This window comes from Chelonia mydas, chromosome 1 (assembly GCF_015237465.2).
Source record: "Chelonia mydas isolate rCheMyd1 chromosome 1, rCheMyd1.pri.v2, whole genome shotgun sequence".
NCBI classification, from domain to species: domain Eukaryota; kingdom Metazoa; phylum Chordata; order Testudines; family Cheloniidae; genus Chelonia; species Chelonia mydas.
The window spans coordinates 28,945,692-28,970,202 of record NC_057849.1 but is presented as its reverse complement, the minus strand read 5'-3'; the positions used below and the strand labels follow the sequence as shown (position 1 = coordinate 28,970,202).

The following is a 24,511-nucleotide window of genomic DNA, read 5'->3' as shown; positions in this document are numbered from 1 at the left end:
TCAAAGTATCTATCTTTAACTTTCCCTCCAATATTTGTGAAATGTGAATTATAAAGCAAGACAAGATAGATCAGCATATGCAGGAGGATGACCGTCCAAAAATTTAGTGTAACAGTAAAAATAGACACTGGGAACCCAGACCTTTTCCTAAGTAAAGTTTGGGTGACCAAAACCAACGTACACTGAGGAAAATAAGTTAGCTGTAAGTCTTTTGACAACTTGCAAAATGTCTCTGTGGGATTTCCCCCACGTACAAACGGTTTGCTTTCCTGTGAGCACAAAAGGCAGGTCATGTCTGCTTCTTCCAAATTCAGCTATAGCAGCATTTCATTGAAAGATTCCTCAAAATAATCATTTTACAGAAGCCTTACAGCGCAACTGACTTACCCGTGTCCAATGTTTCCGGACTTTACTTATTTGGTCTGCCTTTGCCTCCATTCTTCTCACCAATGCCTCAAGTTCCCGCTCCAGGTCTTCCTTCAGGCCACCAGTTGGTGTTTCCTGGATTAGCTTTCCTAGCTGTAGGTGATCACTTACACATAAAGACAGAAAAAAAGCTTGGGCATGATTTTCTCCACTTTACAATGTTTGCCCACTTGCCTGAGAAATTACATGTCCAGGGAGGCGTATTATTAGTAACCAGAAACTGTCTCAATATATTTCATAACAGTCGTCTGTAACGTTCCTGCTCGTGAGCACTGTCAATGTGGAATGCATACATGGAGCCTCTGCTGCTATACTGGAGGACTGAAAAAATTAGTTAGACCTAAATATTACTAATTTAAGATTACATGGGTGGCCTCCTATAGCCATAGTCTTAGTGCTCAGTCAGGTCTGAGGAGAGAGTCCTGTTTCCCATTCTGCATTTTCTTGGTTCATTTGCATTAGCTGCTATTTCAGGTCTGTGCTCCTATGATGGATGATATGTGAGACTAGCAAAACAGTTTAGATCCTGATAACTAGATTACTATTTTAGCAGAAAGAATAGCAAGGCAGCTCTCACAAAAGGGTAGTCACATTTACGCACTTGTCTGATGTCTTATGAATGAACTCAGAGGTGCACCCCTTGGAACTGCTGCTTGTAAATACAAAGAGCCATGCAGTATTAGTGTGTAGGAATAACTGAAGTTGAATGTTAATCAACATAACAGGGGAAAAAGGCTGCCATGATTGAAGAAAGCTAAATCCTGATCCACTCCTGCCTAAAAGCATGCATCATCTTTGGATAAATGGCTGTATAACCCCGCCCTCCCTCCAGAGAACTCTCAACACCAAACCAAAATCATTGGCATCCACATTTGTAATTTAATCACAGGACTCACAAACTCATCTGCCCAAATTCATCCTGCAAAGTCAGCAACACTTCAGAAAGCTCTTCCTGGGATGCAGAGGAGCCTGTCGAAAGAGATGACTTTCTGCCTTTGCTGGTGTGAGATGAGTTGCCAGTCGGTTTAGGTGTTGCAACATCCTTGATCACACGATCGTTACATAGAGCTTTAGAGTGTTGTTTCATTAGATGCAACACATGTTGTACATTGGCTCCAACAGAATGGCTGGGACTAGTAGACTGAAGGGGAAAAAAGTAAAGTAGATGTGAATAGATCTCTTATCAAACCTAGAGCAGGAGAGATATTGTAGGACATTTTATTTAGAAACAATCCTAATTGTGATTTTTTTTTTCTTGATTTGTTGTTGCTAGTGACTTATTTTTAAGAAGAGATCTGTGTAGGAGTCAATCAGTGCTTGTGAAAAGTGTTTGACTAGCAGCCTTGAGAGCAGGGGAGATGTTTCTGACCATGCCAGCTCAGTGTTACAGAAGACAGAACAGAGCACTGCAAGAAAGGCTGGAGGGAAAATTAAAAGTTAATGGAAGGAAAATAGAACTGTTAAGTAGCCTGACCACTAGGTGTCATGAGAGCACCAAACATGATGCCAAACCTGCCGGGGGGGAATGCAGAAATTGGGCTTGTTTTTGGCTTAAGTGGCTTGTGAGTTGCTTGTTGGCTAGTAGCTTTTTTTTTTTTTTTTTTTTTATCAGCTCCCAGCAAGCAGGGGCAAGGCGGGGAGAGAGTCAGGGGTGCACATCGGGCCCACCAGTCCCAGACTGCACGCAGGGGGAATCTAGTCACAGTGTTGGGGTTCTTAGGGATGGTCTTATTTTGAAATGGGATTAGCTTGACTTTTGGCTTATTGTGAAAGTCAGGGTCTACATGAACGTTGGCAACTGTGACCCAGAGCCCCGTCTTCTGAACTAACTTTGTACTCCAAGTGTAAAATTCTCCAGAGCTTGCTATTTGTAGGCATTCAAAATTAATCCCACTCACCTTTCCAGCTACAAATGGCACATCACCCAGACACAGCCTATAGTGGGGCTGTGCATGGTAATGTCTCGTAAGAGGGCGTTTCTAAGAAGAGAGAAATTGTCATTAGAAGTGACGCTGTCAAACCCATCCCCCTCTGCTTTCCAGTAAAAGCGATAGCCAGCTATCTGATCTCTCCCACCCAGCCACCCCATTCTCCTTCCTTCCCGATGCAATTTACAATGACAGCATGCTACCTTGTCTGGCTGCTTGGCTTTCTTCTTTGTTTTCCTTGGCTTTGGAGGAACTGATGGTGTTCCTGCCTGCAACAGTATTCTGTTAGTCTCCAGTCCTGTCTGAAGCTGAGAATAGTGGGAATTATTTTTTTTTTTTTTTAAACTGGAAAGTGTAAAAAAACCTAAAACAACGAAACCCTGAAGTCTGGGACTGGCCAGCCAAGGAGCAATTTAGTCAGTAAGCTCTTTGCGGCAGGGTCTGTCCTTTACTGTAGGTCTTGTACATTCCTAGAACAGTACACCCATGTGGTTGAGGTCTCTAGGTATTACTGCAATGTTCAACAACAGTAGTGACACCAAGTACATCTAGCCAGTGGTTCCAAAACTTTATTGGTTCATATACCCCCTTAAAAAGTTATTGAAAAGATGGAATATCAAGCTCACAGATCAGTTTCAGAACCTCTGATCTAAACTACCACCATGGATTCTGGCTCAAAGAAGAATTACCAGTCGTAATGAGAGACTGAATGAGCCACAAGCCACTTCCCTGCAGGCAAGTGTGAAACAGTACAGTTATGCACTTCCTTTACATCACTGCTGACTGTCAAAATATTGGCCCTGCCTATTCAGTAAATGATGCCATGTTTGAGGACATCCCAGTTCCTTCCACTCTGGTTGATTTGTGTTGAATACATTCCACATTTTACTGAAAGAGTTGCGGTTTGGAGTGATTACTATGCAAATGGATCCATGTAAAAAGTTTAATTCTTTTCCTCGAAAGCTCTAAGACGTGACTTTAGAAATTATTATTTCCAGCCACCCACCCCCATCTCACAAGTGAACATGCAGGATTTATGTGAGAACCCCTCAATCTCTCCACAAGGATCAGTGCTGGCGTTCAGTGTTACCTTCCTGCTTCTGTGGCACTATAATAAATAATCCTCTGTGTGCTAATGATGTACATGGCACCGAAGCTAAAAAATTCATTGGCCCGAGAGGTTTATGTCCTGATGTAGGCACTACTGGTTTGATGGTATCCTTTTGTCCCCTACACATTGATAGTTATTGTAAAGTGTTGACTCAATTTTTTTCCTTGATCTACTTAAAGCATAGTTGTGTTCTGAAAAGATTTTAAATTTAGAATTGTGGGATTCCCTGTTAACTGTGCCAACATCTCCCTAAACTGCCAGTCCTGCAAACTTAACCTAGGCTGAATGGTAGCCCTGGATTCCCCTCCCCCCCGTCACCATTAACGAGTCCCACTAATAAGATGCAGGCCAAATTCTGCCTTTAGTTATAACCATCCAACTATAATAGCCTTCAAATACAGCCGTATCCATATAACTGATGCTTATTATGGCCCCCAAGGATGCGTGAAAAGGAAAGAATTCAGCTTTACGCTGAGTCCAGGTTGAGTCTGTAGGGTTAGCAGTTGAAAAAACACAGCTCTTACTTGGACACTGAGCAAATGCCATATGGATTCTGACACAAACATGGAACCTCCACCATGCTATTTATACAGTCACCCTTAGGAAGTCAATCATTTTCTATTAAACTTTTCAGAGCAGAACCAAACAAAGCTAACTCAGCTGAGTCCTGTGATGTGGTATCTACTAAACACAAAAGTGCTTTCTTTGGGACTTATAATTCAGTAACCTTGGGAATGGCAGGCTGTTAAAGCACGCTTGGTATAAAAAGGCCTGTCTTCCTCAGTCTGGATAGGAGAGGGTAGGATGTGTTTCAAATGTCTGCCGATGTGGAGACTCAGGAAGAGCAGCAGTCCTGATCTTTCCTACGGGAAAAAAGGGCTTGAGGAAGAAGCATGTAAAAGCATGCAAGGAAGCCTTGAAAGGAACGGGACAACAGATCATTTGGAAGCTTTGAATGAAGAAAAGCTCCACTCAGTCCATTGAGTTTTTAGCTGGAGTTGAAAGCCATCCAGTTAACTGGGTGCACTGGCCAGATCTGGTAATAGGATGTTGAGGATACAACTTACCATTTGGAGATTATCTGAAGGAAACACCAGACTTTAAGTTTGTGTTTTTATAGTAAACTATAATTTACCAGACACCCTCTTTTTGACAGGACTGGGGAAGTCACAAAATTTCACCCTTCCCCAATTCCTAGCTCTGCCAGAGAGAAAGTTTTCCACCATTTCATGCAAAAGAACAGGCGAGAAGAGAAAGTGGTGCCTTTGGTGTTCTTGGATTCCATCACCAGCCAGACTGCAACAAGCTCTTCATTACATTGCACATTAGAGACCCTATCAGTGAGCTTAAATGAAAGTTTAATAAGAGAGCGAGCTACTTGCAACACACAATAAAATAGCAGGAAAGATTACGTGCTGGTTACCTCCGCTGCCTTGTCCTGCACAAGCTTCCTTGCATGTTCCTCCTCTTTGAGCTTCTGTTCCAGTTCTCTCATTTTTTTCTAATTGAAGTTCAATAAGAAAAACGTTACTGATGGAATGCCTGGTTCCTTTTTTCTGAAGTCTTAAAACAGAAACTTGAACAAAATTAAAACTAATAGTTCAGTGCATTGTTTTAGACTGAACATTCCCTTCAGATTCAGAATAACTGTTGATGAATCTCATCTGTCTTTAACAAGTACAAGCAGGCCTGAATATTTGAAGTTGAACACACTGGGTTTTCCCATGTTTATTTCAATAAGACATTAATTACAATGCCTGAAAGTCTAGAGCAAGTTAGTGAAGGGTATAGCCTACAAAGAGGAAAAAATGAGGTGACTGCCCTCCTTTAAAAATACATAAAAGGCCTAAAAATGATTTAACATGTTTTTTTACATTAAAATTTAAGTATTGTCCAGTGTCTCAGGCCAAAGAGACAGCTAAAGAACTAGCAAATTTTTTATGTCAGATACTGTACAAGTTAGAAAGACGACAAACATATTTTGGGTTTATTTTCAACATCTGTAACGAAAATGCCTCAAACGTTTGTGACAATGGAGGTCTTGGAACATCCTGACCATAAATTAACGACAGAGGTCAAAAATCCATAAGAGACATCCAAGTGGTTTTCTAGCAAAGCCAGAAAAGACCAGACTTCACATTTCTGATATTTCTAAGTAAAAAACCAGGGGACTGGGAACAGGGGGGATTGGATAGGCCTGGGAGTCCCGGGGGGGGGGGGGGTGGTTAGAAGTGGGGGTGTGGATATGGGTCAGGGCAGTCAGGGGACAGAGAGCAGGGGGGGTTGGATGGGTCGGGGATTCTGAGGGGGGCAGTCAGGGGGCGTAAAGTGGGAGAGGCCAGGCTGTTTGGGGAGGCACAGCCTTCCCTACCCGGCCCTCCATACAGCTTTGCAACCCCAATGTGGCCCTTGGGCCAAAAAGTTTGCCCACCCTGCTCTAGAACATGGCCTAACCTTCACCCTAATATAATCCAAAATCAAACTGTCATCAGAAAAAAAAACAAAAACGTATTCCAATTGATATGTATATAAATGGAAGCATATTTGTTAGTTTATTTAAATATTACATTTTGCCCCAACAGAGTTATGTGCATTACTAAGTCTATGCAGTATTGTTGTAGCTGTGTTGGTCCCAGGACACTAGAGAATAAAAGGTGCGTGAGGTAATATCTTTTATTGGACCAACTTCTGTTAGTGAGAGAGACAAGCTTTCGAGCTTACTCAGAGCTCTTCTTCAGGTCTGGGAAAGGTACTCCCACTGTCACAACTAAAGACAAGGTGGGACAGGTTGTTTGGCACCCCACCAGACATAGGGGGGAAAGAAATGGGAGAGAAGGGGGTTGGGGTGGAGGAGTTTGTTAATGGATTAGAGATTGTTGTAATAAACCACACATCCAGTTTCTCTATTCAGTCTATGATTTTTAGTGTCTTGCAAAGTCACTGGAAAACTAAGAGCCTGTTTTATGCATTAAAGTCAATGAAGTTTCACACTCCCTAGCTGAGATAGTTATGCTGGCAAAGCCCTGTTGCAAACACAACTATGCTATAGAAGAGTGCCTCTGTCAACTTGGCTAGTGTTTTTATGGGAGGTAGTGTAGTGATGCCGGCAGACAGTATCTCCAGCAGGGGCTCTGTAGTCTAGACAAGGCCTTAGTCACTAGAGTTGATCGGAACTTCCTGGCTCAGATTTTCCACAGGGGAAAAAGAAAACAAACTAGATGTTGCCTCAAAATATCTAAGTTCATCAAGAAAACAAATATTTCATTTTTGGGTCACTTGGACCTGAATCAGAATATTGTGTTGTGTTGAACTGACCCAAAAATGTTTAGTTTCAAATAGTTCCATAAAATAAACTGTTTCCCTATCAATGTGTTGCCTTCTGGGCACTGTAGTTCAAGCCCCCATTCCCTTCTATGAGCTAAGCTCCCTGGCTGGACTACATCTTCTGTAATGAAGATTTGCGTCTGATAACGCTGCGTGTGGTACAGAGGGTTACCACCTTTGAAATGATGGGTCCCCAACAAGGCCATCCCTCTGCAACCCCAAACTCCAACCACAAGGCAAGTCCGCAACATCCTCCCCTCCCCCCACATATAGAGCCATTTATAGTATTGAGAGAGAGAACACATATAGATAAGATTGATAACATCGCATGTCTCCTCACTCTCACGTGACTCAAACCCTCTCATACATGCATGTGGTGTGCTAGTGGGCAGACACTGCAGCATCTTTAAGTAACACAAACTTTTAACATTAGATATCCCAGTGCACTGTGATAATAATGCAAATCTTTAGACACACCGTAAAAAAAGCCTGGCATATTAAGTTATTTTTCTGGCAAATCCATAAAAAAAACTGGCCAGGCCAGTCAAATACCAGCCAGGTGGTAACCCTAGTAGTGCATCAGTCTGGTCAGTGAGCGAATGGATACAGTGGGTTCCCAAACTACAACTCCTATAAAGCAACATGCCCTAGTAAGAAAATGCAGTTTAATGTTGAAATGACTATAAATGAAGAGCTTGGGGTCTTTTAAACAAACCAAAATGAAACCTCTCAATTTTGGGAAGGTTTAAATGTTTCATTTCAATTGAAAATGTTGAAACAATTTTCAGAATTTGTTCCATACCAAAAAAAAAAAAATTCAACTTTACATCCTGATTTGCATCAAAAGTGTTAAAAATATCAGAATTTCCTGCAGGACACACATTCAGCTCTATTAGTGATCTTTTGGCGGAGGACCAATACATGCTCAATACTCATGACCAAGACAAATCTGATCTAGTATGCAGGAGGAAAGACAGACCTCTGCTAGAGACTGCATTACAGTTAGTTTGGTGTATTCTTGTTCCAGCAAATCCAGCTTTTCCAATTTAGATTGAACATGAGATTGATCTAGAAGTCGGTCTCTCTCTAAAGTGACCTACAAAGAGAAAAGGAAAAAGCAAAAAACTGTTAGAAATGCACCACCACAAAAGCCTCCACAATCATCCAAACCTTGAGTCTGAGAACATGCAGATGCATCACATAATGCAGTGAGGAAACTAGGATAAGTCTCTGCAAATGTTTTAAGGATGTAAACATTTACGAGCGGGAAATTATTATTTATAGATAAGGAGTTGGGGGTGGGGGGTTGCAGGCAGGGCCAAGCACTGCCCCAGAGGTATGGATCTGTCATTGGAGGGAACGAAGACTCAAGATTTATTGGTTCAGTATCATGCTGTGAGAGCACATCTACTGTCTTCAATAAGAGATGTGTTCATAAAGAGAAAGCAAAATATCAGTTGCAATATGACTGGCAGATATGAGCAGAGAATTTTATTGTTAATTTATTTAGATTAAAGATCAGTTAAAGCAGCATAATCACATTTAAAGGTGCCAGAATTACAATGATTACTCAATATCATACCTTAATTCATTAACTTCTCTAGTACAACTAGCAGGTAAATTTACCTGTTTTTCCAAGACACTTGTCTTTTCATTTTCTGCATGCTTTATCATATTCCTCATATATTCCAACTGCTTCTCTAAAAGTCTGCAACGAGATTCAGCAGCTGCCAGCTGAGAAGATAGTTCTAAGATATCAGAGAAAGTGGAAATGTGAAATCAGTCAGTTAATTCGCTTCCGGTATCATCCCCAATATGCCAAGCGCTGCTCCAAAACAAAGGAACAGTCTTTGCCCCAAAAGAGCTCACAATATAAAAGTCCTTCTGTGACACCAGTCATCCAGTAGAACAAAGCCCTGCAGTGGGATTAGGATTCTGTGTCCCCCACAGGACCCGCTGCCATAATAGCGGGAGTGGGTAAAACATTTTGTTATGGGCAAGATTGGGTAGCCAAAAAAAACAAACAAAAACAAAAACACACTAGACTATGGTAATTTGCAAGCAAATACTTTAAACAAACAAAACTTTTAATGCTTAAATTTGAGAGAGAAGATTTGATGTCTATTATAACAGTTAAAGTATATTTTTACTTGGTTTAAGCAAGATTTGTTTTATTCTTGTAGCGGTAAAACTTGTATCTGAATTCCATATTTTTTTTATTATATATATATTTTATTTAACTGGACTTTTTTGTAGCATGAGGGAAATCTGACTCTCATACAGGATTTAAGGTTTTTGCAGATGGGAGAGGGATAAAAATGTAAGAAACAATACGAGAGCGGATGGGAGAGAGAGTGGTTATTGCAGAGCAATATGGGACCGGGATTAAAAAGAGTCTCACACAGGGCTCTACAATAGAGTAAAATCTGTAGGAAGCTTTCATATGAACTAGGACATCACTCCCTCCTCCATAGCTGAACAGAAAAAGTAAGCTGGGATTTAAAACAAAAAACAAAAAAAACCCCACCCATCTTCAAAACAGTTCTCTAGTTTAGTGGCACAACCAACACCTCTTTTCCTATTCTGAGGAAATCAGTCTGGCCACTTCATCTGAAAAATCCTGGTGCTAATTGCTGGAATGTCTGTAAATTGTCTCACACTCACAATGTACAGTCTCTACAACTAGGCAAGTAATCAGAATCCTGCAAATCCTGCTCAATGACAAATAAGATACAAGATACGATAACAGGAACTGTTACGTATGTATCACAGACCACTAGCTTCATTTGAGCACAACTGGAATTATTCCATTTGTTTTTCAGGGAGTGACTTCACCTCTTCATCTCCAAGGACATTAGTGAACACTCAACTCCTCACTCCAATCCTGCTGAATTTAGGCTACACTCATAACAAGATCAAAATGTTCCACCATTGGCAGCCCTTGCGGAGCTCTAATAATGCAGAAAAATGTTGGTAACCTTTTCCCAGCGTACACAAGGCCTAATGCACTAAGGGAGTGTGTATATCGCTAGGTCTACACTACAGTCAGGATCGACACTCTGAGATCGAGCCACCAGCAGTTGATTTAGCGGGTCTAGTGAAGACCTGCCAAATAGACAGCAGATCGCTCTCCAGTCAACCCCTATACTCTACCCCCGATAAGAAGAGTAAGGCAAGGCGAAGGGAGAGTTTCTCATGTCGACCACTTGCGGTATAGACCCCATGGTAACTCGACCTAAGGTACATAGACTCCAGCTACGTGAATACCGTAGCTGGAGTTACGTGGTGTGGGTAGACTTATGGCAGTAGTGTAGACGTAGCCCATGAATAAATTACTCCAGAATAATGTAGGGTATAAATTTAAAGTGCAATAGCTATTCTGGAATAACTCCCCACATGGACACTCTTATTCTAGAATCAGAGTGTCCACACAGGGAGCTATTCCAGAGTAGTTTATTCTGCAATAGCTGTTCCAGTCAATTTCCTTGTGTAGACAAGCCCTAAAGCTTGGCCTACACTAGAAATTAAAATTGGTTTAACTACATCAGTTGGGGTGTGAAAAATCCACACACCCCGAGCAATGCTGTTAAGCCTACTTAAGTCCCTGAGTACACAGCACTAGGTCACGGGAAGAATTCTTCCATCCCCTAGAAGTGGTAGCTAGGTTGAAGTGGATTACCTATGCTGATGGGAGAACCCCTCCTGTCAGGGAAGTGTCTGTGCTGAAGTGCCACAACGGTGAAGGCGCAGCTGTGCCGCTATAGCATTTTAAGTGTAGACAAGCCCTAAGTCTCTGTGGGCGCAATACACAAACAGTTCATTCCTGGCAGAATGTTCCCACACAATACACTAAACCCGTCAGCTACCTTTGGTGGAGGTTGTATTGTTAGCACCCTGACCATGCAAAGGCTACATACGAACCAACCTTGATTTTGCTTGGACACCTCCGTCTTGGAGTGCTCCCTCTGTTGTATTTGCTCATTTAGCACTTTCTTATAGTCAGATGTTTCTTTACTCAGGTGTTTCACATTCTCCTCTGCCTGAATCCGTTCCAGTTCTAGTCGGCGAATCTTCTCCTGAAGATTCTTCAGAGCAGAAAATATTGCTATAATTGAATTAGACATCCTCATTACATGCCAGTAAAGGATAGCTAACTGAGTATTAAAGGGTTTCTTTTAAGATGTTTTAATATATTAACAAATGCCAACCACGCCCTCCTCTTGCCACCTTCCCACACTCCCTCTACATGCCAAGGCCCATGCAACACCCATATCCCTTAAGTCTGGTCAATACAGGGGAAATTTCCCCAAGGTCCTAACTAATTTTAAAACAGTCTCAGCTGAATAGTTTCAAAGAGCTTGAGGCACTTGGTAAACCAGACTGCACTGGCCTGAACAAACTTGCTTCAGTTGATCCAGTTTTGAAGCCAGTTAGAGGTTTGGGAGAAACATCTACAGCACAGCCCCTACTACCAGGCCCGTTACCCACAAGTTGATTTTGGCCCTTGACAATATCACAAGAGTCACTGGCTCTCTTTCCTGGGTGAGGTTGATTCCCCCCTCCCTCCTTCAACTCTACCTGCACTGAAGACATACAGGACAAGTGGAACTAGCGCTCAGTCGCACCAGAGAAATTGCCTTTAAACTAACATAATCAACAACAGATTTGCTGACCGCATCTCTCATTCGATCATACAGGTAGAAGGCGGCTGGAACTGAAGTGATAGTAAGGTGCAAGACTGATACCCCACTATAAGCTCAACAGGATATATAAACCGGGGGTAGGCAAACTTTTTGGCCCGAGGGCCACATCGGGGTGGGGAAATTGTATGCAGTGCCATGAATGTAGGGCTGGGGAGGGGGTTGGGCTGCGGGAGGCAGGGAGTGTGGGCTGTGGGAGGGGGTGCAGTGTGCAGGAAGGGGCTTAGGGCAAGGGGTTTGGGTGCAAGAGGGGGCTCAGGGCAGGGGGTTGGGGTACAGGAGGGGTGCGGCAGGGGGCTCAGAGTAGGAGTTGGGGGCTCAGGGCAGGGGGTTGAGTGCAGGAGGAGTTCAGGATGCGGGTGCTTACCTCAAGTGGCTCCGGGGTGGCAGCGGCGCACAGCGAGGCTAAGGCAGGCTCCCTGCCTGCCTGCCCTGGCCCCGCACTGCTCGTGGAAGTGGCTATGTCTGGCAGTGGCTCCTGGGGTAGGATGGGGCAGGCAGCTCCGCCACGCGGTTTCCCATTCCCGGCCCATGGGAGCTGCGGGGGACAGTGCCTGCAGGCAAGGGCAGCGCACTGAGCCCTCTACCCCGCCACAGGAGCCGCAGGGACATGTTGCCCCTGGGAGCGGCGCGGGCAGGGTAGGCAGGGAGCCTGCCATAGCCTCGCTGCGCCACGGGGCTGGCAATCCTGCGGGCCAGATTGAGAGCTCTGACAGACCAGATCCAGCCCACGGGCTGTAGTTTGCCCTCCCCCATATAAACAATTACTTGCTAGCATTTTAGTGTGGCTACAGACTCAACTGGTGCATTAGTTTACACTGTGAATACTCACTGCAACCAGGGAGGCTAACATGAGTGAGAAGAGCTGCAAAAATCCTCTTCTCCACAGTGTTGTTCTATTTTCCTCCTAAGCTGCCCTTCAGGGTACCACTTTTGTATCCTTCTCCCATTGCTGTTTTTGCCCCTTTTCCCCTTGGATTTGGAACTCCCTCCCCACTTCACTTGCACCCTTCTCTTAATTCAAATTCCTCCTTTAACCACCAATTATCCCATAGAATCTTTAGACAGTCAACTACCACAAAAAAGAAATTGCATCATTTTGAGATGAAACCCATCTGGGGTACTATGGATCTCCACTGTATTGTCTAATACAGGCCCCAATTCTGCAAAGGGATCCACACCCTTACTCCCATGTGCAGTCCCATTAAAGCAGAATACATCTATACAGAAACCACATCTGAAGATTAGTATTGTTAAAGTCACATTAACATGACACCTCTGTACTGAAACCCACACTGAAGAAAAAGCAGATGCATTTATTAAAAAGATTAATACATGCAAGGGTGAATATTGACATCTTGGTATAAGATCACAAAAGGGAAAGAACAGTTACTACAGTACAGTGGGCAAATTCTAAAGCAAAGACGTCAAACACTGAATTGTAGAATGGTAGACAGACAAAACACTGTTACTCTTAAAGTAGCTAGTTAATAAATAATAAATATATAAATGAATGATAAGTGCATGGGTGTACATTTTTTTACATTACAGCTATAGAAACTGTAGCATTTAAAAATATGGACACAAACAGTCAGTGGAAAGTAGCTAAATATTCAGATGAGCTCACAAGCACACAGGGTTATAGACAGCATGGCTCTGTTCCCAATGCGACAGCAAGAGACTGGAGTTTTGTTTGTTTGTTTTTTAATTACGGTACAGATCACACCGCACGGTTTTTGAATTTAAACACAAAAAACCACCTCTCACATTTTTGCTACCAGAGTATTTTCCAAATCAATGTTCTGGAGTTAACAGGTCTTCAGTGTTGAACAATGAAAACCAAAATGGATTACTACCAGATGCACACCCTGGCTTCAGTTTACCACTAGGCAATATATGAAAATACACCTTCATCAATAATTAGAAGGAGAGCTCTTCCTGCACTACCAAATACTCCTATGTTTCGGCCACATTGTTCCTTTAATTATGTATCAACAGCCCTATCAGCACAGAAAGCAGTTTATGTGCCAGAGCACGTTACATTTAAGAAGCTCTCTGTGCTAGGAGTTTACCACACTGGCCATTAAGGACCAGGCCTTTCCCAAGTCGGACTGCGCTACAATATGCATTACCACAGCCACTCCAACCTTGTTATGCTACTTTATAAAACCTAGCGTTTGAATCCCATGGTTTAGGTTCAGCTTAATCCTTCCCTTTCTTCCATCTTCCCCCCAGGAAGCTCAAACTCTTCACAAATCCACCCCTCCATACAACTCTGCTCTCATTTCATTTCATCCCCCCTCATGCATAGTGCTTTTCTGTGTCCTCTAAACGTTCCCTTGGCAATTCTTCCCCTTCTACCTTTTGTATCCTGCCCTTTCCCCTATACCGAGCACCTCCCCTCTCCTTCAAACCCACTTCTGAGCAAAAATTAAAGCCCTAATTACTGGGGGAGTTGGGGAGGAAGGACCATATGTCCATCACAGGCTACTTTATAAGGTCATTAGCCAGCTACCCATCCATCCAGGGAATCACACTTATTTTCAGTGCAGCCTGACTGGCTCAAGGTCAGACTTTCAGGTACAGGAGGTAGAAGATTCTCAGCTGTGGGACTCCAGCTATGGCAGGGATTCTCAAACTGGGAGTTGTGACCCTCAGACAGATCCATAATGGGACAGTGAGGAGGGCAAAACAGGAGGAACTAAGGAAAGAGAAATGACATGTAAGAGAGGAGAGATTAAACTACATCTCCCCTGGGTAAAAGCAGGAGAGACAATGAGATTACGGCCCTTTGTGGGCATGCTCTATGCTTGTTACATGGCACCTACATCCCACGGCAATAGATGCTGGACTAAAATATTACCTCTGCTGTTACTTTCTGGATATGGAATTACTGGTTTCTCAGGGGAGCGCTGCAAATCAGCATTAATGAAGGGTTTGTATTTCGGATAATCTACAAATGATGCTGCAGAGAGTCCATCTGTGACTGATGCAGATTTACAACTTCCACGTAGAGTACCCTGAAAAATGAAACAAAGTTGTTACTTGCAACCCTCATTTTCCAGTCACTAACTGCAACAAGCAGGGAGAATCAGATGTATATGGTATTTATTATGCCCTCAGGTTCTACTACAGAAGTATGGGGAGAGGCTAATGGATGCCCTCTGAAGAGCCTGGGAAGGGGAAATGGCAAATTATTCCAGCTATAGTACACATTTCTCCTCCCCAGCTCCTCCTAATTACTGACCGAGTGCTCAGATGCATTTTGATTTTCATGAGCACTGCAAGAGATTAATAATATAATTACATTGCAAAGGCCAGATTTCCTGCCCCACAACCTGGGACTAGGAGCTTCATTTTCACCCTAACTCATCTCAAAAATAGGGTATGATATAAATAAGAAAAAGAAAGAACTTATTTTGTTTTATTCCCTTGTTTCACTATACTTGCCCTAGGACCAGTGGCATTCAGACTTTTGTCCCTTTACTCCCCACAACTGAAGGGGAGAGGCTGGTTGCATGCTGGCACCCAGCATATATAAACACGTTTTCAGGATTCAGAAAAACATATTTGCATGGAAAAGCCTAGGGACATATAATCAACTGCAGTTTTCTTTATTTGCTTAAGTGGTACCTACCCACCAACAGGCATAATTTTTCTTTTCAGATCGTCTATTGAAACACTTGGACATTAAATTCCATAAAGCAAAATAAATATTTGCCCCCTTTACTTATTTGCATTTCCCTTGAGAACAATCTGGCTACAAATCATGTTCATTCAGTTAATCTTGGTTTGAATGTTGCAATGAAGAGTCAACATAACCATCCACTTTGGACCAATGTTGACAACCCCCAGCTTGAAGTGTTAACCATTGTATAGTTCAGACAAACATTTCTTACCACAGTCCAAATAATATCATGCTGTCAAGTACATTTTACTTATGAATGTGGCCAAGGAACAGTTTCATATGCTACTCCACAAACTGAGACAGGACTGAACTGTTCCAGATGTTCTGTAATTTACTGAAAAATAGTGAGCTTTACACAGACTTGGACCATATTCACCAACCACAGCTTCTGTTCCCTCTCCTGGGCGTTACCCCCATGAGTGAATAAGGTGCACCAACAAAAGCGCCAGTGTGGACAGCACTATGTTGGCAGGAGAGCGTCTCCTGCTGCCATAGCTACCACTGCTTGTTCGGGGTGGTTTAATTATCTCAGCAGGAGAGCCTAGGGCGGCTACGCAGACCTACAGTGGTGCAGCTGCAGCGGTCCAGCTGTAAGGTCCGTAGTGTAGACATAGCATAAATAATACTCTTAAATTTAAGAGGAGAAAAATTAAGAGGTATAAGAAAGGGAGCAAACACCTTTTTAGATTAGATTTGTACAGGATGTACACAAGTTAGATGAGATTATAAAGAAATGGAGAACCCAGGAGGCAGAAAGGCAAAGGATAGTTCTTCCAGATAGTAACTGTGGTAAGCTTGCATAAAGGCAGCAAGAGGAGGTGGGCGCGAGATGAAGAGAGTCTGCAGGGAGGGAAGTGGAGTGGGAGAGGATTCATGAGATTTTTAATTTGGAGCCAGGCATGAATGGGCTGGCACCCAACTCCTTTACATTCCTAACATGTAAAGCTGCCTAGGAATTTTGCAGTTGAGTTTCTTTCTGCAGGCAGTATCTAGGTACAGTACCTTTTAAGAGAAAGGGAATAGCAATCGGATTGTCTTATGCTGGATGGCACAAATGCAGGGTGGGACAGATGCACATAGATAATTTTCATACCCTGATTTTCAGCCTAGATATCAAAATAGAGGACATTACACGGTCTTGGACAGACCATCGCCTCAGCAAGCCAAGCAACAAAAAAGACCAGTCATCCTGATTTGACCACGAAGGCTCATGAACTGCAACCAATTCCAAAGCCTGCTAAATGGCAGTACTCCAGTCATAGGATGAAGAGTCAAGGACCTGTGGAATAATCATCATGCTGCACTGGCCTCTGCCATTGACACGCTGTCTTACAAATGACCCTTTCCTCCTCATACCCACACAGACGCCCTTAGTTTTCTGACACCTTGTGTCAGATGAAGAGAGGGGGGCAGCAACTCAAGTACTTATGCAGAAAACAAAGGCTAAACAGGAAGAAACGTAATAAATCCCTCAAAGCCTATGCTGAGGCTGTATTACAGGTAAGGCTGCATGTCTGTCACAGGTTCCGTGACCTCTGTGACTTCTGCAGTGGCTGGAGCTTGCTCAGGGGTTGCCCGAGCCAGGCACCCCTGGGCCAGCAGCAGTTTGGGTGTGTGGGAGGGGGCTCAGGGCTGGGGTAGGAGGTTGGGGTGCGGGGCAACACTTACCTGTGGGGGGCGCTCCCTGGCTTCCACCAACATGTCCCTTCAGCTCCTAGGCGGAGGGGCCAGGGGGCTCTGCACGCTGCCTGCAGGCACCACCCCCGCAGCTCCCATTGGCTGCTGTTCCCAGGCAATGGGAGCTTCAGAACTGGCACTTGGGTCGAGAGCAGCGTGCGGAGCCCCCCCCGTCTGCCCCTCCCCTAGGAGCTGCAGGGACACGCCGGTCAGAGCCAGGTAGGGAGTCTGCCAGCCATGCCAACCCTCCCGCCACCAGCACTAGCAGCGGTCCCGATCTGCATGCCGCCTGCACCCCTCCCCCCACCAGCAGGGGTCCCAGGCCACACCCCACCACACGCCTCCCCCCCAGCACCAGCAGGGGTCCTGAGCCACTCCCCCACCAGCACTCGCGACACCCTAGACCGCCCTCCCCAGAGCATTGTGTCCCCCTGACCCATATTTTAGTTAGGGGTATATAGTAAGAGTCATGGACAAGTCACGGGCCGTGAATTTTGGTTTACTGCCCGTGACCTGTCCATGACTTTTACTAAAAATACCTGTGACTAAAATGTAGCCTTAATTACAGGACAAGATCACCCCTTTCTATCAATCTCCACTGAGGCTCCCAAATCCCTCCCCAAGGAGTTTTCCAGGTCAGTAAATCACTTTATCAATCCTGAGTGCCTACAGCCTAGACTGGAGCTGAACACCAAGCACTGTGTGGAACTATCATATTGCTGAAAAGATCATGCACATTTGAGAAGCTCTCTCAAACAGCATGTATCCACTCTGCCTGCACCCACCAACCAACAGCCCGCCTGCATTTCCCAGAGTTCAATACATTCACTCATCAAGAAAGTTCTTGACCCCATAAAGGAGTCCCGATGCAAGACCTGTAAATCCAACCCATGCCCTTCCTGGCTTGTGGAAGAGAATCGTGAACAGGTGCCATTCCTGACCAAAATTTGCTAACACCGTATTCAGAGACTGAATCTTCCCTTCTTCCATCACGCACATGCAAGTCCAACCCACACTGAAGAAACCCACCCTGGATACTTCAGTCTTAGCCATCCATTGCCCAGTGTCAAAACTGAGCAAGCTCATAGAGATACCAGCCAAAGGTCAACTACAAGTTCGTGTAACTAAAGCCAACATTCTAGACCCAGTATAATCAGGATACAGAAGCAAAACTGCCTTAGTGTGGCAATGATGGATGATCTCTTCCTGTCAATGGACAGAGGACAAACATCTATTTTCATCCTCCTGGACTCCTCTGCAGCATTTGATACTGACCATGAGATACTCCTGCCACTTCTCTCAGGTGAAATAGTAATGTGATAAAATGGTGAGAGTCCTTCCTAGAGGAACATACCCGAAGAGTAATAATGGGAAACCTGCACCTTCACCACTAAACCCCTCAACTTGTAGGATTCCACAAAGATCAATTCTCTCTCCAGTCTATATGCAGCCACTTGGTGACCTGGTTACATGACATGAACGCAAGTGCTTGCAGTATGCAGATGACACACACACTGCTCTACCTATCCTTCACATACAACCACACCACTACCACTAACATGGCTCAGCAGTGCTTGGATGAGATCAGCTCATGGATGAAGCTCAGCTGGCTGAAGCTCAACCCAAGCAAAGCAGAGGTGATACTGGTGGGGAGTGGAAAGTATTTTGAAGAGTTTGCAACCACTGTACGATCCTTTGATTGAAGGTTTACATCCTCAGCTGGTCACTTCAGTCCATAGTCTAGGAGTCCTCTTGGATTCCTTGCTGATGCGAGCTCTCCCAAGGCAATAGCTGCGAGTAATGCTTTCTACCATCTCCGGCTGGCTAAAAGACTCCATCCCATCCTAGCAGACAAAGACCTGGCCTCAGTTATTCATGCCTTTGTCATCTTTCAGCTGGAATACAGCAATGCAATATACCTTGGCATGAAAGTAACCTTTGACACTTCCAAAACGTCAGCTAATACAAAATGCTGCAGTGTGTCTCCTCAGCAACACAGGCTACCGTGAGCACATCACACATCACCAGCACCACAATCTCTACGCTGGCTTCCAGTAGAATTTCTAATCAAGTGTAAGTTCTCGGTCCTTCTCTTCAAAGCACTCCTTGGCTTAGGCCCAGGATATTTCAGAGACCGTTTAAAGCTCTAAGATGAACACTGCGATAGAAACTGTTGCTCCTCTGGGACAACGAAACTCTCAGCAATAAGAGTAAAGCTCACCTAGGTGGGGAACAAAAACTTCTCTGGGGTGGTCCAAGACTGCAGAATGAAAACCCCCAAGAACTAAGAACCATAACAAACCTCACTGCTTTCCACTCCAAATGCAAGGCACATTTCTTTGACCTTGCTTTCTCTAATAGAAACACATAGCAACAGGTATATTTACCCATTAAAAAAAACCAACCCCAACTTTACCAAAACAAGACACTCCACCCTATTGGAGGGCAACGAGTGACCAGATGTCCCGATTTTATAGGGACAGTCCCGATTTTTGGGTCTTTTTCTTATATAGGCTATTACCCTCCACCCCCGTCCTGATTTTTCGCACTTGGTCTGGTCACCCTACCCTCAGAGGAGAGGATGAGAAAACAAACAACATATGATAGAGGTGTAGTCACTTTGCTTAATGCTCTATTGGAAGGTGCTCAGATAGTACATTGTTCAGCATGGTATAAAAACCTATAAAGAACAGAATTATCCTACTATCCCTTCATTAGCCACAGCTCTGAATAGTGTTGTATACAATTCAGTTTAAGCACCTATTCTCAGGTACTCCGTGAAAAAACAGTTTGAGTAATTATGCTCCTATTACTCAGAAAGGAGCACAGAGAGGTTATGATGCAGTGCACAAGTAACTAAGTTTAGAATGCTTCTAAATAGCTTATTGCTAAATCCACTTATCTGTATGGCTAAGAATAAGCAGCTAATAGTGAGTTCAACTGAGCCCTCACAAGAGAAAAAACATTAGCACTGCGGAGTCACTCAGCACCATACTAAGACCTGGTCTACATTACACGGTTAAGTCGACGCAAGGCAGCTTACGTCAACCTACCTTTGGATGGGACTACAATTAAATTTCAATACCGCTGATTTCACTGGCCCGCTAGGCTGACTTAATAACACTACCTCCCTGAGCAGCGTAGAGTCATGGTCGATGTAGTTAGGTTGATGCAATGTCTCTGTAGACACTGGTTTCAGAGTAGCAGCCGTGTTAGTCTGTATTCGCAGAAATAAAAGGAGTACTTGTGGCACCTTAGAGACTAACAAATTGAAGCGAGCTGTAGCTCACGAAAGCTTATGCTCAAATAAATTTGTTAGTCTCTAAGGTGACACAAGTACTCCTTTTCTTTCTGTAGACACTGTTACTTACATCAACTGTTACTGGTTTCAGGGAGCTGCTCCACACTGACCTCTGCATCAATACAAGCACTCCTGGTGAGGACATGCACCGTCGGCACAAGGAGTGTAGCGTGCACACGCACAAGCAATGTAATAACTGCAGTGGCCGTATGCCGATTTAACTTAGGTCAACATAATTTTGTCGCATAGACATGGCCTAACACTCTGAGGGTGAGCTCTTCTAAATCCAGAGACTTGCTATTCCAAAGCATGAAGAGCTGGCATTGTCACTTTTCATTCCACCAACATTTAAGATTCTAACAGAGCAGGTATGGTAAACCCCCAACTGAGGATGGGTTTCACTTTTAAAAACCCACATTTTAACAGTATATTTGAGATTACACTTATTATTCAATCCTCTCTCTGATTTGTGACCAAGTCTGTTGCTCGGACTTCTGTCCCATCAGAAGAAATAACATTCAGAATTCCCACCTAGGGACTAACCGGAGGAAGCTAAGCAGGGTTAGGCCATGTCGACAGTACAGGGGCTGCAACAGCACTACAGTGCTGTAGCCAAACTGCTGTAGCAGCACAGCGTAGAGGTTCTCTCCAGCGACGGAAGTGGTTTTTCCATCGCTGTAGGAACTCCACCTCCGCAGTCAACAGCAGCTAGGTCGAACGAAGCATTCTTCCATGGGCCTAACTGCACCTACTCCAGGGGTTAGGTCAGCATAGCTCTGGCGCTCAGTATGTGGATTTTTCACACCCCTGAGCACTGTAGCTGCATCAACCTAACTTTTAAGCATAGCCCATGCTTCAGTCATCCTGGGCAGCTGATTCTAACCTGTGGCCCAGGAAGTAGGAATAGTGCTTTCATCTAATGGCTTATGGCCCGTTGCCAGAAGTTCTCAGAAAACATGTGCCACGCCCTCCCAGCAGTTGCACCTCCTCTCACAAATGCAGTTGCTAGCAAAAAGAGCAGACTTCACTTCTGAGAGCCGTGAAGGCAGCAGACCAGAAACATGTGGGGAAACCACATTCTCATGGCAATTCTAGTTTCATTGTCCAGGCAGTTCTCTAGGATCATTGGCCTGGTAGCCTATGGCCCTGTACAGCACCCTCAGTTCTGTCCTATTGTGTTCCCCTCAACAGTCATGCTTTCTTCTCTCCCCTTCTCATGGAAGTCAGAGTAGGCAGAGGGAGGGTCCTGCTATGCTTCCCTAAGCTAGGCTTCTTGGGAAAGATGCATGTGGGGACATTTGAGGTAAGTCTACACTGCAACCTCCCAGCCTGGGTAGACAGACTCAAGCTAGCACAATAAAAATACCAGTGTAAACATTGCAGCTCAGCCTGGCCTCCAAGTTCAGAGCCAGGAGGCCAGGAAAACTTGAGAGCCCGAGCTACTATGTCTACATCATTATTTTTAGCACATTACTTTGAGCTGAGCAAGCGCAAGTCCGCCTACATCTCTCTCCCAGCTGCAGCGAAGACATACCTTTCTGGTCCCTAGATTGTGATTCTTTTGGCTTTTAGGCCTTGATTTAGCCCGGTTCTTAAGCAAATGCCTAATTTTAAGCTTGAGTAGTGCAGAATTGAGCCTCTGATGAGCCCTAGAGCAATCATCATCAAACCAACAACCCCTGCAAACACCAGAAAGTGCTGGAAAATACAAATTCAATGTAAAAAAACCTGTTACAACATTCTATTTCTTTTGTATAGAAAAGTCCTTTAGATGGGAATTTACCCTCCTCACTATACCAGAGTTTGAGGTAACAGCAACACTTTTAAAAGGGCCAGTTTTTTAACATCTGAAGCATTATCAGAAGACCTGTCATATAAATGCACTAGACTGAAGACATTTAGAGTTTAAAATTTCACTTGTTCTTGCAAACATGTTTTTTCAATGTTCAATATCTTTTAGTAATTTATTCTGCTTGGATTACATTTTGGCTTCAAAAAAAGAAAAAGGAGTACTTGTGGCACGTTAGAGACTAACAAATTTATTTGAGCATAAGCTTTCGTGAGCTAGTGAGCTATAGCTCACAAAAGCTTATGCTCAAATAAATTTGTTAGTCTCTAACGTGCCACAAGTACTCCTTTTCTTTTTGCGAATACAGACTAACACGGCTGCTACTCTGAAACCAGTCATTTTGGCTTCAGTTTCTAGTAATGTAAACACCTCTTCTTATCAAACTGTGTTGGTCCCCACTACTTCTCTGGTGGCCACAGATACCAGACTGTGCTGTGCAATACAGATACTCCCACTAAAAACCAGTAATACCTCAGAGAGGTTTTACACCAGAGATTTGTATATTTTTCTGCATTGCTCCCACACACACACAAAATATTATGAGTTTTCTTATTAGAAATTTGCAGCCCTTTGTAAGTAAACATGTGCCAGAACAGCACTTCCTCAGCTCTCGTCCCCTAACGCCCCTACTCTACTTGCGCTATCTTGATGACATCTTCATCATCTGGACCCATGGAAAAGAAGCCCTTGAGGAATTCCACCATGAGTTCAACAATTTCTATCCCACCATCAACCTCAGCCTGGTCCAGTCCACACAAGAGATCCACTTCCTGGACACTACAGTGCTAATAAACAATGGTCACATAAACACCACCCTATACCGGAAACCTACTGACCGCTATTCCTACCTACATGCCTCCAGCTTTCACCCGGACCACACCACATGATCCATTGTCTACAGCCAAGCTCTGCGATACAACCACATTTGCTCCAACCCCTCAGACAGAGACAAACACCTACAAGAGTGGGTGGGTGAAATTCTGTGGCCTGCGTTGTGCAGGAGGTCAGACTAGATGATCGTAATGGTCCCTTCTGACCTAAATATCTATGAATCTATGAATCTATAAGATCTCTATCAAGCATTCTTACAACTACAATACCACCTGCGGAAGTGAAGAAACAGACTGATAGAGCCAGAAGAGTTCCCAGAAGTCACCTACTACAGAACAGGCCTAACAAAGAAAATAACAGAACGCCACTAGCCGTCACCTTCAGCCCCCAACTAAAACCCCTCCAATGCATTATTAAGGATCTACAACCTATCCTGAAGGATGACCCAACAGTCTCACAAATCTTGGGAGACAGGCCAGTCCTTGCCTACAGACAGCCCCCCAACCTGAAGCAAATACTCACCAGCAACCACGTACCACACAACAGAACCACTAACCCAGGAACCTATCCTTGCAACAAAGCCCGTTGCCAACTGTGCCCACATATCTTTTCAGGGGACACCATCACAGGGCCTAGTAACATCAGCCACACTATCAGAGGCTCGTTCACCTGCACATCCACCAATGTGATATATGCCATCATGTGCCAGCAATGCCCCTCTGCCATGTACATTGGGAAAACTGGACAGTCTCTATGTAAAAGAATAAATGGACACAAATCAGATGTCAAGAATTATAACATTCATAAACCAGTTGGAGAACACTTCAATCTCTCTGGTCACGCGATTACAGACATGAAAGTTGCGATATTACAACAAAAAAACTTCAAATCCAGACTCCAGCGAGAGACTGCTGAATTGGAATTCATTTGCAAATTGGATACAATTAACTTAATGACAGGTTTCAGAGTAGCAGCCGTGTTAGTCTGTATTCGCAAAAAGAAAAGGAGTACTTGTGGCACCTTAGCGACTAACCAATTTATTTGAGCATAAGCTTTTGTGAGCTACAGCTCACTTCATCAGATGCATACTGTGGAAAGTGTAGAAGATCTTTTTATACACACAAAGCATGAAAAAATACCTCCCCCCACCCCACTCTCCTGCTGGTAATAGCTTATCTAAAGTGATCACTCTCCTTACAATGTGTATGATAATCAAGTTGGCCCATTTCCAGCACAAATCCAGGGTTTAACAAGAACGTCTGAGGAAGGAGGGCAAGGGGGTAGGAAAAAACAAGGGGAAATAGGTTACCTTGCATAATGACTTAGCCACTGGGTTGGGGGGGGGGGGGGGGGCGACCTGGATTTGTGCTGGAAATGACCCAACTTGATTATCATACACATTGTAAGGAGAGTGATCACTTTAGATAAGCTATTACCAGCAGGAGAGTGGAGTGGGGGGAGGTATTTTTTCATGCTTTGGGCGTATAAAAAGATCTTCTACACTTTCCACAGTATGCATCTGATGAAGTGAGCTGTAGCTCACAAAAGCTTATGCTCAAATAAATTGGTTAGTCTCTAAGGTGCCACAAGTACTCCTTTTCTATTAGCTTATTAGTTTCCATGCAGCATCACCATGATGTTACCCTCCCGGAATTCTTTAGCCAGCTCCAAGCTGC

General features: G+C 44.0%; 1 protein-coding gene across 6 annotated transcripts in view; it reads right to left on the bottom strand.

The window, feature by feature from the left end:
* Positions 1-24,511, bottom strand: part of CEP57 (centrosomal protein 57) — a 28,258-nt gene that overhangs the window by 2,773 nt on the left and 974 nt on the right. For 2 of the 6 annotated variants that reach the window (XM_037889750.1, XM_037889760.2), the window contains exons 1-10: positions 23,505-23,549; positions 14,353-14,509; positions 10,715-10,894; positions 8,416-8,537; positions 7,769-7,885; positions 4,889-4,966; positions 2,558-2,662; positions 2,325-2,405; positions 1,323-1,567; positions 388-532 (exon numbers count right to left, since the gene is read on the bottom strand). In XM_037889750.1, the coding sequence (XP_037745678.1) occupies positions 388-532; positions 1,323-1,567; positions 2,325-2,405; positions 2,558-2,662; positions 4,889-4,966; positions 7,769-7,885; positions 8,416-8,537; positions 10,715-10,894; positions 14,353-14,509; positions 23,505-23,537 (1,263 nt within the window). In that variant the 5' untranslated portion in view covers positions 23,538-23,549. Of the gene's footprint in view, positions 1-387; positions 533-1,322; positions 1,568-2,324; positions 2,406-2,557; positions 2,663-4,888; positions 4,967-7,768; positions 7,886-8,415; positions 8,538-10,714; positions 10,895-14,352; positions 14,510-23,504; positions 23,550-24,511 lie in introns of those variants that run through there. The other 4 variants (XM_037889755.2, XM_043529258.1, XM_043529247.1 and 1 more) reach the window with 3 other exon arrangements.